Source organism: Podarcis vaucheri (genome assembly GCF_965113315.1).
Source record: "Podarcis vaucheri genome assembly, chromosome: 10".
Lineage (NCBI taxonomy): Eukaryota > Metazoa > Chordata > Lepidosauria > Squamata > Lacertidae > Podarcis > Podarcis vaucheri.
The window spans coordinates 19,589,615-19,606,773 of NC_138748.1; the positions used below are offsets into that span (position 1 = coordinate 19,589,615).

The 17,159-nt window shown below is 43.2% G+C and overlaps 1 protein-coding gene across 2 annotated transcripts in view; it reads left to right on the forward strand.

The window, feature by feature from the left end:
• The window catches only part of CTTNBP2 (cortactin binding protein 2), a 122,156-nt gene that overhangs the window by 44,130 nt on the left and 60,867 nt on the right, over window positions 1–17,159 (forward strand). For both annotated transcript variants that reach the window (XM_082239439.1, XM_082239438.1), the window contains exons 4-5: window positions 1,254–2,904; window positions 13,641–13,844. In XM_082239439.1, coding sequence (XP_082095565.1) covers window positions 1,254–2,904; window positions 13,641–13,844 — 1,855 coding nt within the window. The remainder of the gene's footprint in view (window positions 1–1,253; window positions 2,905–13,640; window positions 13,845–17,159) is intronic.

Below are 17,159 nucleotides of genomic sequence, written 5' to 3' on the forward strand. Positions count from 1 at the left end.
AGTACTTAACCCGAGGGACCACTGTATAATGATCCTCAGTCAAGAGTCATAAGTTTGAGCTTTTTCAGTTTCACGGACATCCAGCTCTGAAATTGCTACTGGGCAGGAAACAGGTATTTTTCTCCTAAGAGGGAATAAATCTTGGCCCTACGAGCATGGAAATAGAAGGAACATTCTGTTCTACCTATTTCAGAATTCCAAGTTTGCTGACCGGTATATCTGAGCATCAGAGTTTCTGGTACACCGTAGTTGCTGATCCATGTTCAGCATGCTGGTGATGTTATTTGGCACCCTAAAGTCTTGATGAGACTTTAGCTAGCATTCTCTAGTCCCACTCATTCCTTCCGGCATGGCCGTCTCCCAATACACATACACTTGCCCTCATTTTGTTTTTGTTCACAGATGACTTCTCATAGAATTGTTGAGTTGGACCCAAGAGTCATCTAGTCCAACCCCCTGCAATGCAGTTATCTTGTCCCTGAGGTGGGATTGAACCACCAACCTTTTGGTTAACAGCCAGATGCACAAATCCATTGAGCCACCTGTGTGTGATGCTTTTGATTCTTGCAAATAGGGAAAGTTCTTGATTACCACAAAATAGTTTTAATTTGATGCCTCTTTTGTGGGATGTCTGATACAGATGATTTTGTTGAAATTATGGTACCCTTTAAAAAAATACTCAAATGAACAACACTCTGATGACTGGCACCCACCAATCACACATATAGGTTTAATAGTCAATCCCTTTTCCTAGGGAACTGTGGGAATAGTAGCCTTGTGAGGGGAAATAGGGTCAGCTCCCTTACTACTACACAAACTAGACTTTTCAGTATTCTTTGAGGGAAGCCATGTTTGTTTGAAGTTACATAATACTGCTTTGTGTATATATATACTGCAGATGAGTCCATTGACACTGTGTCAGTTGCGAAAAGCATAGTTCTGATATTTGCTGAAACAAAGTAGTTGTTCCCATTAACAATAAACAAAAAGTGAGCAGTTTGTATTTTCCTGTAAAATCAAGACAACGAAATATGAGTTTAGTTTTCATTTAACCTGTTTGGAAAACAGAGACACAGCAACATTTTGGCTCAAATAACTTAGCCCAGAAAATGTCTAATTCAGGTCCCATTAAAGATAGTTTTTTATCGTTTTAATAACATAAAATACAGCTGATTTCTGTTACTTGAGACTAAAAAAAAAGGGAAAGCCCAACCCTTATGGTAATGAGAATATTGTTCTGCATTTCTTTGTAGCTGGAAATGGAGAAATCGCAGTTGCAAGAGCTTGAAATGGAACATAAGAAGCTATGTGCTCGTCTTGAGGAGGAGCGTGGCAAGAATAAACAAGTTGTATTGATGTTAGTGAAAGAATGTAAACAGCTCTCTAGTCGAATAGTCGAAGAGGCCCAGAAGCTGGAAGATGTCATGGCAAAATTTGAGGAAGAAAAGAAGAAAGCCGGCGAATTGGAGGAATCTCTTGCTGTTGAGAAGCAGCGGAGTGCGCAGATGGAAGCCCAAATGGAAAAGCAGCTTTCTGACTTTGACACCGAAAGGGAGCAACTTCATGCCAGGCTTGGCAGAGAAGAAGCGCACACCTATGACCTCCGAGAAGAGAGGGAGAGGATGAGAAAAATGATTGAGCAGCTGAAAAAGGAGAACGACAGTAAGTTGCACCTTTCCCTCCCGCGTAAGAACAAAGATAGAGGTTCCGCTTCTGTATCTGTCGGAACAGAGGGACCGGCTTTGAGAACGCTTGCCTGCCAGACAGACGCGGCGTTGCTAGATGGTGGAACCGAAAGTGTTAGGAAGTTGCCTCTAACTGTTCCGGTAAAGCCTTCGGCTGTCAACCCTTTGCTCTCTGGCCACACAAAGATGAATGTATGCTCCAATGCAGGCTTTGTGAAGCCAGTCATGGACAGGCATTCTTCTTGCAATGACCTGCTCCTGTCCCCCTCAACTCCCATTCTGACTCAAGGCCAAAGCAGAATTGAGGAGAACGGACCAAATGCAACGCCTGACTTAACCAGTCTACCTTCCCCCTTCCCAAATAACATTGCATCCTCTCCAGCACCCAGTATAGCACCTCAGAGCTACCTGCAAGCGTCGTCTATGCACTCTCTGCATTCTCCATCCGCCGGCAGTACCGGGCATCAAGGTCTGAATCCACGCATCCAGGCAGCTAGGTTTAGATTTCAAACCAATGCTAACGACCAAGACCAAAACGGAAACACTACCCAAAGCCCTCCGTCGAGAGACGTGTCGCCCACGAGTCGAGACAACCTAGTTGCCAAGCAGCTAGCTCGGAATACCGTCACCCAGGTCCTGTCAAGATTCACAAGTCCTCAGGGCGCTCCGCCTGGACGGCCGGGAATGTCACATTCGATAGACGTTGGCACGTATCCTCCCCCAGTCGGTAGAATGGGTTTAAAGACTCCCAGTGTGTCGAGGATTGACAGAGGAAACCCTCCGCCCATTCCTCCCAAAAAGCCAGGCCTTTCACAGACTCCATCTCCACCGCACCCACAGCTTAAAGTCCTTATGGATAGTGGTCGCTCCCCTAATATAGGTGCCAAAACTGACAGCAAAACCCTAGTCTCACCTCCTTCCAGTTCACCTCAAGGAATCAGGGTAATAAATGAGGAGGTCATTTCTAAGTCCTCACCTCAGCTGCCACCAAAACCAACACTAGATATATCTGTGGCATCTGCAGGCTGTGCCATACCAGCCATGGCCACGTCTCAGGTGGGTGCCTGGCCTCCCCAATCCCCTGGACTGAACCAACCTGCATGTTCAGAAAGTTCCTTTGTCATTCCCACCACCATTGCCTGTAGCTCCTCCATAAACCCTGTTAGTGCTTCATCCTGTAGACCATGTGATTCAGACAGCCTACTGGTAACAGCATCAGGTAAAGGGATTGTCAATATACTCCTAAACTTGTTGCTACTTTGCCATATTTTTTCCATAGCTTTCCTTTTCCCTAAGCCTGTTCTTTCCCTTTTTTCGCTTCTCCCTTAAAGTTGAAATTTCCATGTGCGGTTTCTTTTCAGTTTCAGGGGTATGGGAAATCCATTTCATGGGGCCATAACATAGTTTCCCCCACACAAGGAATTTGTGTATTTCCTTCCAAGATGGAAACCCTAAAGTCTAGAATATTTTTTAAGGGTGAACTTGATGTTATATGTAGTTTCATGACTCCTCTCCCCTCCCTTCTCTCTCTCTTTTAATCAGGTAAAGCAGAAGATGGGTGTTCATGCTTGTTTAACCATTTACTTCCCAGCTGCTTGTTCACTCAAAGTTGCTCTCCCCCAAACTACTTTTTTCCCCAAAGATATAAAAGGCACAGGCCTCTGTATTTTTTAAATCCATGTCTGGGAAAGAAAGAGTTAAACAGCCCCCCCACCCCTTCCCCTCACCAGTCCCATGTTTCATCTTTTATCAGAGGTTTTACCTGATAATAAAAGAGCCTTCGGAGAAAAGACTTCAGGAATTAGACATGATGTGTAGTTTTGCACGCACAGCCACGGGTGAGAGGCTGCAGCCTCGAGCTCATCTAGGAACGAGGATATTCAATTACCTTGAAAATCTCAGTGAACTATTTAAGAACTGCTTCTGTGTTACATTCCTTTAGGGGTTTTGGCCACTCAGCTTTTGAGAGCACTCCAGGAGTGACTTCCCAATACCTCTCTTGTGAAACCAAGGGACTGGAGCTGATTTTTTTTTATATAAAAAAGATTGGCCCAGTTTTAGCTTTTTTATATGACTGGATATATTTTATTGGCTTTATTTGTGGAGGGTTTTCTCCCCGCCCCTCTAACGCCACTGGATTTGGTTTTTGTGTTCCACAGCCCAGTTGGATATGGGTCAACAACAAGGTGTTGCGCTAGAAGCGGCAAGGCTTAATTCATGTTCAGCCCAGGTGTCCTTACTGCCCTGAAGCATTCCTGAAAGACACTGAGGACATCTGAAGTTTTAATTTCCTTCGAATGGGCTTTACATTGAATCCTGCTTCACACTTTGGGCAAGGCCTTAGTAGAATTCTGTGCCTCCATATTTAATGATAGTGGCCATGCCAGAAAGCCTGCCTTCTCTTTGAACAGAGAGTTGGGTTTGGGTCTCCCTTAACACTGACTGTGCCCATCTTAGCTGTGAATGTTAGTTCTCATCCTGAAAAGGACAGCACGTTTCCAGAAAAAACAACGTATGCTAAGACACTGAGGAAGCAGGCCTTTCTTATATATGTCAATAGCGTGGTGATGCATTAGGAAAAAATTAGTCAAAGTGGATTGCATCATATACCTAAAGCTTCCAAGGTTTATCCTCACTTCACATGCAACTTCTGATATTTGGGGTGCCAAAGCGATAGGCATTCTGGGATCCAAAATGTACTTTCTCTGCTTAAGAATAGCAAGGAGATTTTGAGCTCTGAGGATAAGAATCTAGGGCTTGGGGAGAACAGTGGTCCATGAATTATATGGGGAAGAGTGCCTGGAGTCTCAGACATGCTTAAAGGCAGTAGAGGTGGGTGTTGTGGAGTTGCCCTCCCAGCACTGGTATTGCTGCTTCACGCTTGGGTAGGGTGTCAACAGGGCAACATGTTTGCGCCAGCAGGGCTACCACCAGCTGATCCAGTGGTCCAGACAGTGCACTCATGTGACTTCAACCTCACCAGCCCCATCCACGAACAACTTGGTTGCCAGCTTGACTCCGTAGCTTCATAACACCACATGTACCACCACTGCTTAGAAGATAAGCCTTTGTCCATAGAAACATAGAGTTAGAAGGGACCACGAGGGTCATCTAGTCCAACCTCCCGCAATGCAGGGATCTTTCCCCCAACACGGGGCTCAAACCCACAACCCTGAGATTAAGAGTCTCGTGCTCTACCGACTGAGCTACCCAGAGTGCCTTGCAATCTCTAAAATCACTCAGGACCACATGTAATTAAACCTTGCCACCATTTTAGAAGTATTGTAAGACATTTCTGTATGGACTGGATTTTGGACATTGGATTCGAGCTGTTGAAGGATTTTATTTTCAGCATTTGGTAAGCAGTTTTGCTTTGTTTTTTTCGTGGGATTTAAAAAATATTTTATGTTTATTTTTATATTTTTTATTTTTGTAGGACTAATAGTCAAACACATGCCTTGCATGTAGAAGACCCCAGATTCAATCCCTGAATTGATCTAAGTAGGACTGGGGGAGACTCCTGTCTGAAACCCTGGGGAGCTATTGCCAGACTGGTTAAACAGTGCTGACCTAGATGAACCAATGGTCTTGACTGGGCACAAGACAACTTCCTATGTATTGTTTATATGTTTCCTTTAAGGAGGAAACATGCTATACATTCAAATAAATAACGCCCTGCTTTATTAGAACTGCCTGGCCCTTTGGAGATTGAGATAGGTGGCATGAAGAGTCACTGAGTGACAATATTCAGCAAAAAAATCCAAATCAAAATGATATTTATGGTTTACAAGCTATTATAACGGAAGTGAGGTACATAGGGTACACAGGGAAGTGTTCTAACGGATGTAGTTAATCACCTTGCTCATTGTATTCCTGTTCCTTCCTTTTTTTCTTTTTTTGTTAAGTGTACTATATTCTGGGGAAACACTGTTCACCACAGTATTCAGGTATCTGAAAAATTCTGGCGAGTGGGCCAGTTATTAGAAATAATAGCAGGCTTACCTTCAGCAAAGTGCAATTAGTACTGTATTTCAGTCTCAAATGGCAAGACTTGACAATTCAATTCCAAATTGTTCATTGAAACTCAGCATGCAGTTCTTAACGTTTAATTAAATGCCAAGTGCTGGTCGATTGAATATACATTTGTTAATCATGTTGAAAAGAACCACCGGGTGTATTAGAAAGCTGTTCAAAAATTGATTTGGATTCTGGTTGCAGTAGGCTTTTCACATTTCATAACAGACAGTGAATGCAAAAGGTATTTATCTGGGAATTCACCTCCCACTTTTTGATGATAAAATCAAACTCAAGGCAGCCTTAAGTTTGTTTTGGTTCGATATAACTTGGAGACAGTAACCTAACTGTTCCTCTTTTTCAATCAATAATACAATGGTTCACCCATTAACTAGGGATCTGGTATTATGGGGTAGCAATGTTTGATTGTCCTAGTAACATATCACCCTTTCCTGTAATTCTCATTCCACAAAAGACTAATTATTATAATGACAATAAAAAGAGATTAAAATGCTTAAGGAGCACCTATCATACATCCTATTGGATCAACTTGGCAACACATTTGCTTTTAAATTACTCATCCCCTTTTTTCTCTTCATTCTAAGTGACATGTTACTGTTGATTCTGTAATTCAATTGGCAATAAATATCTAGGATACTTTTCTGTAGGCAACCTACATTAAAGTAACATAGCTTGCATCTTGGCAGCCTCTAAGAAGCATGTCATCCTTGCAGTAGCATCAACACAGAATCCCCTTCATATGATCCCTTTCTCCATGCGCTTGTGGTATGAGCAAAGACCATGGGAAGCGACCTTAAAACATGTCATACCTTTTGTCCATCTAGCCAATTATCATCTGCTCTGACCACCTGGCTGGGACTCTGGAAGCTGTCTGCCAAGTTACCTGCTACTAGATAATTTTAGCAGGATATGCCAGAGATTGAACATGAGACTGTCCACATGCAAAGAATGTGCTCTATCATTGAGCTATGGCACCTCCCATAGTCTTGTGTGAAGTAGAAGCACAAGTATATATGGCTATGGGATAAGACAGAGCTACAGTGAATAAGGATTACATTGAGGGTTGCAGCCTGTGACTTCCCAAAAGGTACAAGTGTGCCAACATCAGCACAATTGCTGTGTATTCATGTAATTCTGGTTAACGTGAGAATTGTGCATGGTCACAGATAGACAGGACCAAGCTCAAGGACAGTCATCAGGAAAGAATGCAAAAACATTGCCACACGGGCAGTGGCATAGCTAGGGTTGCCAGTGCCCCGGTGGGGTGGGTGGGAGGAAAACAGACAGAGAACGCATGTGCATTTAGCTGCCTAATGGCACCTGCGTCACCCAGGAGATCGTAGCCGCAGATATAAGAAAAGAAGAGTTGTTCCATTGTCTAGAAATTTCACTTCCTGGTTTCACGTGGAGAATATTTTTCAATGGACCCCAGCGACAGAAGCACACAGCTATATTGAGGTAGCACTGGGTGTTGAAATTTTGTGCCGCTGACAATTTTGCGCCCTGTCCCCACGCAATGCCACTGCACATGTGTAAACAGGCCTGAGTGTTTTTACCATGCAATTCAAACGGAAGTTTTAACATGCTGCTGTCACACAGCAGGTTTGTGCAGTACAGCCAGGTCTGAGTTCCAGGTGTATTTATCATGAAAAGTGCTGTGCAGTCAATCCAAAGATTTTTCTAAATGTCTAGAGTCCCATGTTGAAGATTCCTAGATCCAATCCACCCCAGATACTCGCCATGAGCTCCCCCAAGTTGTGATCATTCAGGTAGCCTGCCAGTTGTCACTTGAGTACCATAGGTGTTTTAAGTGAGGCTGTGCAATCCTATTTAAGATGGCAGCAGATGTAGCCTACCAGAACTGAGGGTCGCTGCCGAGTTGGGGGCTGCTGCCTTTGCTCTTTGTGCCTGATGAACGTGACCAGCTACATTTAGCATGATTCCCATCATAGAGATATCTTAAAAAGTATACATCGAATTAGGCAAGACTGGTTATATCTGCTGCCTGGCCACCCTACCATTACCAAATTCATTCTATATGTCAGTGCAGGTCTCTTGTGAGTCTTCATACTTTTGTCAAGTATGAAATGTCAACTAGCTGTGGGCCACTTTGTAAGACCTCTGTAAGTAGTCTTCATGATTCAGCTCTCTTAATGCCAACGAATAGCCTTCATGATTCAGCCAATGAATATCAACTGATTTTACAATTCAGACTGGGGGGGGGGTTTGCATAAATATTAAAATGGCTCTAAGCAATTGAATTTCCCATGCCCTTGGGATTATCCATTCTTTTTAGGTTTGCTCTCATTTATTTATTTATTTAAATCACTTTTCAATCAACATTGTTTTTATTTGGTTCATTCAGATCTGATTCATCTTTTTGTGATGTGGTTTGCTCATAAAGTGAATGGGGTGCAGGAGAGGTTGGTAATAGACTCCGAAATTAATCATCTCCACAATCTGAAGCTGATGCCAGAAGCTGTTTCCCCCCCACCCCCTGTTCCTTTCATTCTCCCATCACTGCATGTCCAGCACGCTTTCCCAGATGCTTCGTATTTGCTAACTTCTTGCATATGAAACCACAAAGCTTACTCATGTCTCCGAATTTTGTTATGCATTTTCCTGAATGAATACAAACCTGTGGTTCTTCTTGCTTGCCAACTCTTAAAAATCGGTGCCGATTCAATGTTACGTTAACAGTGGGATTTGCATACGAAATATGCAATGCAGTTATTATTGCTTAGTTTGTATATGCTATGTTTTGGAAGGCTTTCTCATGCTCCTGCTTCATATCTTAATCCTACATGGACCTCCTCTTCCAATACGCATACATGCAGTGGGGTGTGTGTGTGTGTGTGTGTGTGTGTGTGTGTGTGTGATTGCTGCATGCAGTAATCTTCATGTGTGTTTCAGGCTCTTGCCTGTAATTGCTTTCCATGCTGGGACCCTGTTAATTTGTAAAGCAGTTCACCAAGAAGATAAAATTTAAGCTCTGCCGGGAAGGTGAATGCAATATTAATAATATCCGGATCTGCTATAGTGCACAGTAAACCTACTTTATCTAATATCTATATGACAGAAAAGACATTGCACTCATTTAAAAAGCTAAGATGGAATTCAAAAGCTTTTTCTGAAAATGGCTTTCGTCTGTGTTTGTAGCCATGGCCAAAAATCTCTTTAACCTTCCCTCTCTACCCACATCTGAACAACAGTTACAAATGGCATCCCAACATTTGATTGCTACCATTCCTAAATAAGTGCTAAATCAAGTACTTATTGCTGGAAGCTCCATTTTGTTCCTCCACACTCTCTCTCTACCAGCCCGACACCCAAAGAAAAATAAACCAGATAATCATGATTGTCTAACAGGTTCAGTAAAAGGGCTCCTTGAATTAGGCCTGCGACAGGGTGCATCTTCCTGCCAGTGCTGCTGGACCTGGTTGTTGTTGTTTAGTCGTGTCCGACTCTTCATGACCCCATGGGCCAGAGCACGCCAGGCACTCCTGTCTTCCACTGCCTCCCGCAGCTTGGTCAAACTCATGCTGGTAGCTTCGAGAACACTATCCAACCATCTTGTCCTCTGTCGTCCCCTTCGCCTTGTGCCCCCCATCTCTTCCAACATCAGGGTCTTTTCCAGGGAGTCTTCTCTTCTCATGAAATGGCCAAAGTATTGGAGGCTCAGCTTCAGGATCTGTCCTTCCAGTGAGCACTCGGGGCTGATTTCCTTCAGAGTGGGTAGGCTTGATCTTCTTGCAGTCCATGGGACTCTCAAGAGCTCTCAAGACCTGATTAGCTTAACATTATAAACATACACAAATGAGGTTTGCTTCCATACTAGCAGGAATTCCCCATTCATCGTTCACTTCTAAAGAGACATCCAGTAATGCCATAGTCAGCCCATTGTATTCCAGCAGTTTTAATGTTCCCTCCCTCAATGGGTTTTGTGGTAATTTCGGGGGGGGGGGGTAAACAAATGCAACTGCAAACCAACCTGACCAGTGTGAATAAGCAAAACACCATTGAGGCTTTTAATGGTCCTGGTAGTTAGTGATGAATAACCTCTTAAATTCACCATGAATAGCCTCTCTTTAATTGTCCCAGTATCCCTTCTAGTCTTGCAAATGGGCCAGAAAAAGAATTACTGGTTTATGCTAATTATTTTTCTTTTCATATTTTATATAGTGAGAACACACTATTTTCTAGTTTGAGAGAAAAGCAGTAATTAACCCTCTTCCCAAATGGGAACCAAAAAAGGCATTGAGACTGCAGTTCTATACATGTTTAGCTGAGAATAAGTCCCCTTGAACTCAGTGGATTTTACTTCTGAGTAGACATGCATAGGATTGTGCTGTGAGAAATTCAAGGGGCAATTAAGAGGCTGTTCACCACCATTCCTGCACCCATGCCCATCAAGGAAGAATAAAATGGGTTGGCCTCCAGTGAAGAAACTTAATTAAAATTGCTGGAAACCTATGCTGTTTTTGCTTGTCTGGAATGCCCATTTTTATTCTTCCAGCTAATTGGGGAAAAGCAAAGCCACAGCAGTGTTAAAGGACTCTAATGTGGAAACAATCTAGTTAAAATATAAAGGTTTCTTTCATCTAGATTTTATCCGTTTTTTCTGCTAGGTCTTTCTTTCTTTCTTTCTTTCTTTCTTTCTTTCTTTCTTTCTTTCTTTGTAAGGCAAAGTTCAGATGATATTCCCAACTTTCTGTGATGACTTGTAGTTCTTTAAATAGAAAGGAAATCATTAAAACTGTATAAAAAACTCTTTTCTTTTCTCTCAGTCTTCCCTTTTTCCCTATTTCTTCCTTTCCTTTATTGAACATTCACAACTTCCTATAATAGCCTGCCATTCATGAACCTGATGAAATGGATTCTTCATCATACACACACACACACACACACACACACACACACACTCACTCACTTGAGAGTCCCATGGACTGCAAGAAGATCAAACCTTTCCATTCTTAAGGAAATCAGCCCTGAGTGCTCACTGGAAGGACAGATCCTGAAGCTGAGGCTCCAATACTTTGGCCACCTCATGAGAAGAGAAGACTTCCTGGAAAAGACCCTGATGTTGGGAAAGAGAAGGGGACTACAGAGGACAAGATGGTTGGACAGTGTTCTCGAAGCTACCAGCATAAGTTTGACCAAACTGTGGGAGGCAGTGGAAGACAGGAGTGCCTGGCGTGCTCTGGTCCATGGGGTCACGAAGAGTTGGGCACAACTAAACGACTAAACAACAACAGTATATAACAACACCATGTGTTTATGTTTAATCAAAGCCAACCTTTATGTTAAGGATCCATTGTAGTTGATCATTGGTGCTGCAAGCAACTAAGCAACTTCCTTGGGCTACCAAGAATTCTAAGTTTGGCTCCTTTTGCCTGCTGGGCTAGGGGTGATAGTGGGGACTTCTCTAATAAGAGAGGCTGACCTTGAAACGCTATTGGAGTTTCCTAGAGAGAGTTTTCTCCCTACTTCCATCCTGTCCACCCCTTCTGTGCTGTCCACCCCTGAACTGTTTAGTGGCGAAGTGGTATTGGTCAAGGAGGGGGAAATTGATGTTGTCATTAGTGGCAACCGAATAACCCCAAGGTAAGTACAGTATCTCCAGGGAGATAAGCAGAGCTGTTATTCTATTGCCTATTGCCTGCACTTAACCTTTGTGCCCATCCAATCCTCTGACTCCCTTTGGTCCATCATCTTCTGCCATTAGCTAGCTTTGTCCCCCAGTCTGTTAGTGCCTTCCATTAACCTTCTCATTGGCTAGTAGCTGCCCACTTAATATAGTGTCCAAGACCAATGAGACCCATTGCAGTCCTGCTATGGCCCATTTTCTGTATTTTTCTTTTAAATTCAGTTAATACATTTATGATTATTTTCCATGGCATAAATGATTGTTTTCTGTTACGAGAAAAATCTCTCCTCTTTTAAACACTGTCTTTATTGAGACATGTAATGTTTATGAGTCGGTTTGCTTATACTTCATGGCAGCTTTTAAAAATTTTGGAGATAGCCAAACCCCACAATAGTTGGAAATAGATAACTTAATGAATGGCTGTTAAGTTGAGAAAAACAAGAGTAGAATACTTTCTACATCAGGGAGGCCATAGAAATTACTGTATTTTTTGCTCTATAAGACTAACTTTTTTCCTCCTAAAAAGTAAGGGGAAATGTGTGTGCATCTTATGGAGTGAATGTAGGCCTCGCAACTATTCCAGAAGCCAGAACAACAAGAGGGATTGCTGCTTTCACTGCGCAGCGATCCCTCTTGCTGTTCTGGCTTCTGAGATTCAGAATATATTTTTTCTTGTTTTCCTCCTCCAAAAATTGGTGCGTTTTGTGGTCTGGTGTATCTTATAGAGCGGAAAATACGGTATATTTTACAATACAAATATTACCAAGCCTGGTGTTTAAAATTCATGATCTTTCCAACTTATAGCAAGGATGGGGAACCTGTGACCTTCCAGATATCATTGGATTCTAATTCCAGTTAGTCCTGGCCAGCATGGCCAATGGTCAGAGATGTAGTTCAACTACATTTGGAAAGCCTCAAATTCCTCATGCCTGGCTTATAGTGTGGGCAGTTGTTATAACCTGATTATAACCCGAACCTCAGCGCCTAGGGCTTGCCGATCGAAAGGTCGGCGGTTCGAATCCCCGCGGCGGGGTGCGCTCCCGCTGCTCGGTCCCAGCGCCTGCCAACCTAGCAGTTCGAAAGCACCCCCGGGGGCAAGTAGATAAATAGGTACCGCTTACCAGCGGGAAGGTAAACGGCGTTCCGTGTGCGGCTCTGGCTCGCCAGAGCAGCGTTGTCACGCTGGCCACGTGACCCGGAAGTGTCTGCAGACAGCGCTGGCCCCCGGCCAATAGATGTGAGATGGGCGCACAAACCCCAGAGTCTGGCAAGACTGGCCCGTTCGGGCAGGGGTACCTTTACCTTTACCTTAACCCGAACCTCAATAAAGGTTGGAAATCCCTTTGGAATTTCTCCTTTGTCGATCGGCAGTCCACAGTTGCAAGAAGCGATATCTATTTTCAAATCCCTTTTCTATTTCCTTTTGCAGCCTTTTGATCAAGGAAGAGTTCACAAAGTCTTCCGCACCCTATACAGCAGACTTCATGCCCTTAATAAACTCTCCTCTAAAGCTGCTAACGTCTGATACCTGGAATGTCTATCCAAGATAACTCCTATAATTTCCTAAAATTCTGTTCTGTTGCTTGCGTTTCTTACTGGGCGATGTGGAAGCTTTTGCCAGGCATTTTGATGTAATTAATTAATTGCTCCTCTTTAGTTCTTACTGTAAAACATGAAGTTGCGGTGCTGCTGCCACATTTTAGATGATTCTATGCAGTGTTTAGGCCAGCTGAGTAACAAGCAGGCTTAGACAGTAGGCACTGGTGTGAGATTTAAATGTACTTTCAACTAAAATGCCTGTCATATTTTGCATAGATTTAAGCAGATTTTCTTAAGAGAATACTGATAAAAATGACTCTTTAAAATCATATGTAACTTTAAACCTATGCAAAGTTTATCTCAATCCTCTTTTTATTTTTTTTTGCTAAATTTAAACCAAATTACCTTGAGCTAGCTTTTCAACTAAAACATAATCTTTTTTTAAAAAAAAAAAACACCAAAATCTAGGCAATGGCACCGTACCAAAAGTGGATGGAGTGTTTCCTCGAGCTTACCTAAATAATAAATTGTTTCAGTTAGCATGTGTGTGATTTGAAGCTATCTTTGGATCCAGGATTTATTTATTTTTTAAAAAAGTTGTGCTAATTTTTTTATATGTGCTGAAACGGCAGTATCTGTTTTCGTTTGTAGAACTTTTGTAATAGCTTTCAAAGTGTGCAGCTTTCACTTCTTCATGTGTGTTCTCTCTAATTGATGTTGCTTTTAACTCGCAGGCTGGTCTCCCTCCCTAACCCCTTTATTAATGAGTGGTGGTCCTGTCCCCCTGGGTGGCAGGCCCACCCTTCTTCACCAAGCTGCTGCCCAGGGAAATGTAACTTTATTGTCAATGCTGCTTAATGAAGAAGGTCTGGACATTAATGACTCCTGTGAAGATGGCTATTCTGCCTTGTATTCTGCTGCTATGAATGGACATACAGGTATGGATTTTGTCCGTGCCCTGACTTTACTATCTGCTGTGTTTATATGTGCTTTTGTAGTTCAGGGGAGGAATTCCACAGTGCGCTCAGGTGATTGTTCCACCAGCATTTTGGCTTCCCAGAGAGAACAATCCCCGCTCTCCTTTCTCTAGGCTTCCCCTAACAACCCACTGAGCCCATTTTTGGGAGTGTGGGAAGATAGGGGGAAGCCCCCGTTGCACAACCAGAAGTCCTCTTGCAGGACTTCCACCAATAGGACTCACTAATTGAATCCCACCCTGCGTACTTAACAGTGACATCCTAAACATGACTATGGAGAAGCAAGTTCCTTTGATTTCAGTGGGGTTTATTCCCATGCATACGAGGGCAGGGTTGCCTAAGGTTGCAGCACCAGAAACCAGGGGTGAGAAAACTGGCCAGGTCAGTGGGCCTACCCCTTGGCCAAATTTTGGACAGGTGGGCAGTTAATCGCCTGATGCCACCGTGACATCAGGTGATGATTGTCAGGATTTCAAAGCAGTATCACACACATGTAATGTCAGGTGTGGAGCAGGTGGATTTGCTTGGGGGCAAATGGCCAACTGGAACCAGGGTCAAATTTGGCTTGCGAGGCAAAAGTTTCCCACTCCTTCTATGCACACTTACCTAGGGGTTTGTCTCACTGGACTGTTGCGGGGAGCCGGGCTTTTTAGTAGACATGTATAGTTAAACCACAGAGCCTAGGACTTGCTAATCAGAAGGTCGACGGTTCGAATCCCCGTGATGGGGTGAGCTCCCGTTGCTCGGTCCCTGCTCCTGCCAACCTGGCAGTTTGAAAGCACGTCAAAGTGCAAGTAGATAAATAGGTACTGCTCCGGCGGGAAGGTAAACAGCGTTTCCGTGCACTGCTCTGTTTCGCCAGAAGCGGCTTAGTCATGCTGGCCACATGATCCGGAAGCTGTACGCCAGCTCCTTCGGCCAATAAAGTGAGATGAGCTCCGCAACCCCAGAGCCGGCCACGACTGGACCTAATGGTCAGGGGTCCCTTTACCTTTTTATAGGATTCCATACCCTCCAACATTTCTCCGATGAAAATAGGAACATCATTTTCCATAACAATAAATAATAATTTTATCATTTATACCCCACCCATCTGACTAGGTTACCCCAGCAACTCTTGGCAGCTTCCAACATATATAAACATAATAAAACATTAAACATTTTTAAAAAATCCTTTATATGCCTTTAAATGTCTTTTAAAGGTTGTATAGTTATGTATCTCCTTGGCTTGGGGGGGTTAAATAACTCCACACCCTCCAACATTTCTCTGATGAAAATAGGGGCATCCTGCCATACCCTTCAACATTTCTCCACTGAAAATAGGGCCGTCGTAAGGAAAACCATGACATTCCGTGATCAAATCAGAAACCAGGACAGCTTCTGTAGATCCAGGACTATCCCTGGAAAATAGGTACACTTGGAGAATTTGGGATTCCACTGTTATTGGCGGCATGCCCTTGATCTTTCATTCTGAAATTATATGGAGAAAACAGTATTAACATCAAAGTATTGCTGAGACATTTCAACACAGTTTAAGCAAATGGAAAGCTTGGTCAAATAGTTTTTATCACTCCTGGTGAATATTCAAGACTTGTATATGTTGGAAGGAAGGCAAAACAGTCCACTGAGAAACTAGTACAATTTGGACAGAAACTTGATAGCTGTGTTTCTTCTGCCTAAAACAAAGAATGAAAGCGATCACGGGGGGGGGGGACACACAATGAGGTAGACAAGATGGGGGTTTTCAGTGGGCTGCCACGATGATAACAATTTGGATTTGTTTTCAGAATGAGGAAATATATCAGTACCAAGTTCGATATTTTATTTATGACAGCAAAGAGGAGTGGTTGCAGAGAAATGCAAGTTCTGCTCTGTGGTTGGCCATCAAAGTTCACTGAGTGGCCTTGGGCAAGCTGTTGTCCCTCTGCTTAGCAAAGTTGTTGGAAAGCTGAACTGTTGCTCTGTATTCCAGAGAGAAATGGCAGGATCAAACCATGAACCAGTGCAGATCCTGAACAACTTGATCTTGCAGCCCTAAGATTAGCTCCTGGTGTGAGACTTTAATATTTCTGTATCATCACAGGGGAGCAATTACGCCCCTCACATAAGCTCCAGTGTGGTGTAGTGGTTAAGAGCGATAAACTCACAATCTGGGGAACTGGGTTCACTTTCCCGCTCCTTCACATGCAGCTGCTGGGTGACCTTGGGCCAGTCACACTTCTCCGAAGTCTCTCAGCCCCACCCACCTCACAGAGTGTTTGTTGTGGGGGAGGAAAGGAAAGGAGAATGTTAGCCGCTTTGAGACTCCTTCGGGTAGTGATAAAGCGGGATATCAAATCCAAACTCCAAATTCTGGGGTCTGGTTTCAGCCCTTCTACACTTGTCTCCTTCCCCTGTAGACATAGATGTGTCTACACTTGGGTCAGGATGGGACACTTACAGCCTCAGAATCCTATAAGCACTTCATCAGATTTGAGCAAGAGGTAGCATAGAAAGCCGTTGGGGTGGGGGTACAGTAAGGAAGGCAGTGATTGCAAGGGAATCTTGGAGGTACGTAAGAAGTATCCTTTTGGATTAGACCAACATTTCAGTTGCCAGTTTCCCAGTGTGGCCAGACACAAGTCTCCCACAAGCTAGACATGAAGGTAGTAGACCTCTCCCATCGATTCTTCTTGGCAAATGACATTCTGCCTCTGAATGGGGACCGTGAATGTAGCCATCATGACTTGTAGCAATAGACATCTCCTCTGTGGATTTTTCTTATCCATGTACTAAGTCATCTTAAGCTGGCGGCCATCACCTAATCTTGTGACAGCAAAATCCAAAGTTGGAAAATTTCCAGTATAGTCTAAAGCATTAAAAGGCTCAGAAAGGTTTTTCTTTCTGTATTGGCTGCCTGTTTGTGGAGTCTTCTCCCCAGGGAAGTCCACCTGGTGCCTTCATTATGTATTTTTAAGTGAAAACGTTTCTTTTCAATAATATTCTGCGGCCTTTTAAATGGGTCTGTGGGAAGAGGAGGTTATTGTTTTGCTTCTTTTGTTTTAATTTTTTACTTGCTTTTATCCTGTATTTTATTCTGTGAAGCACCCTGAGACCTTATGAAGAAGGGCATTATATAAATCTAATAAATAATAAAAAAAGAACTTGGTGAATGGGAAGACTTTGTTAATTTGCTCTCTCTCTATATGAGAGATAGGTTTGCCTTGCCCAGGTGTCCTAGCAAGCTGGCATCACAATACAGAATATTGCCTTTGGTAGATAAGAACATATGAAGAC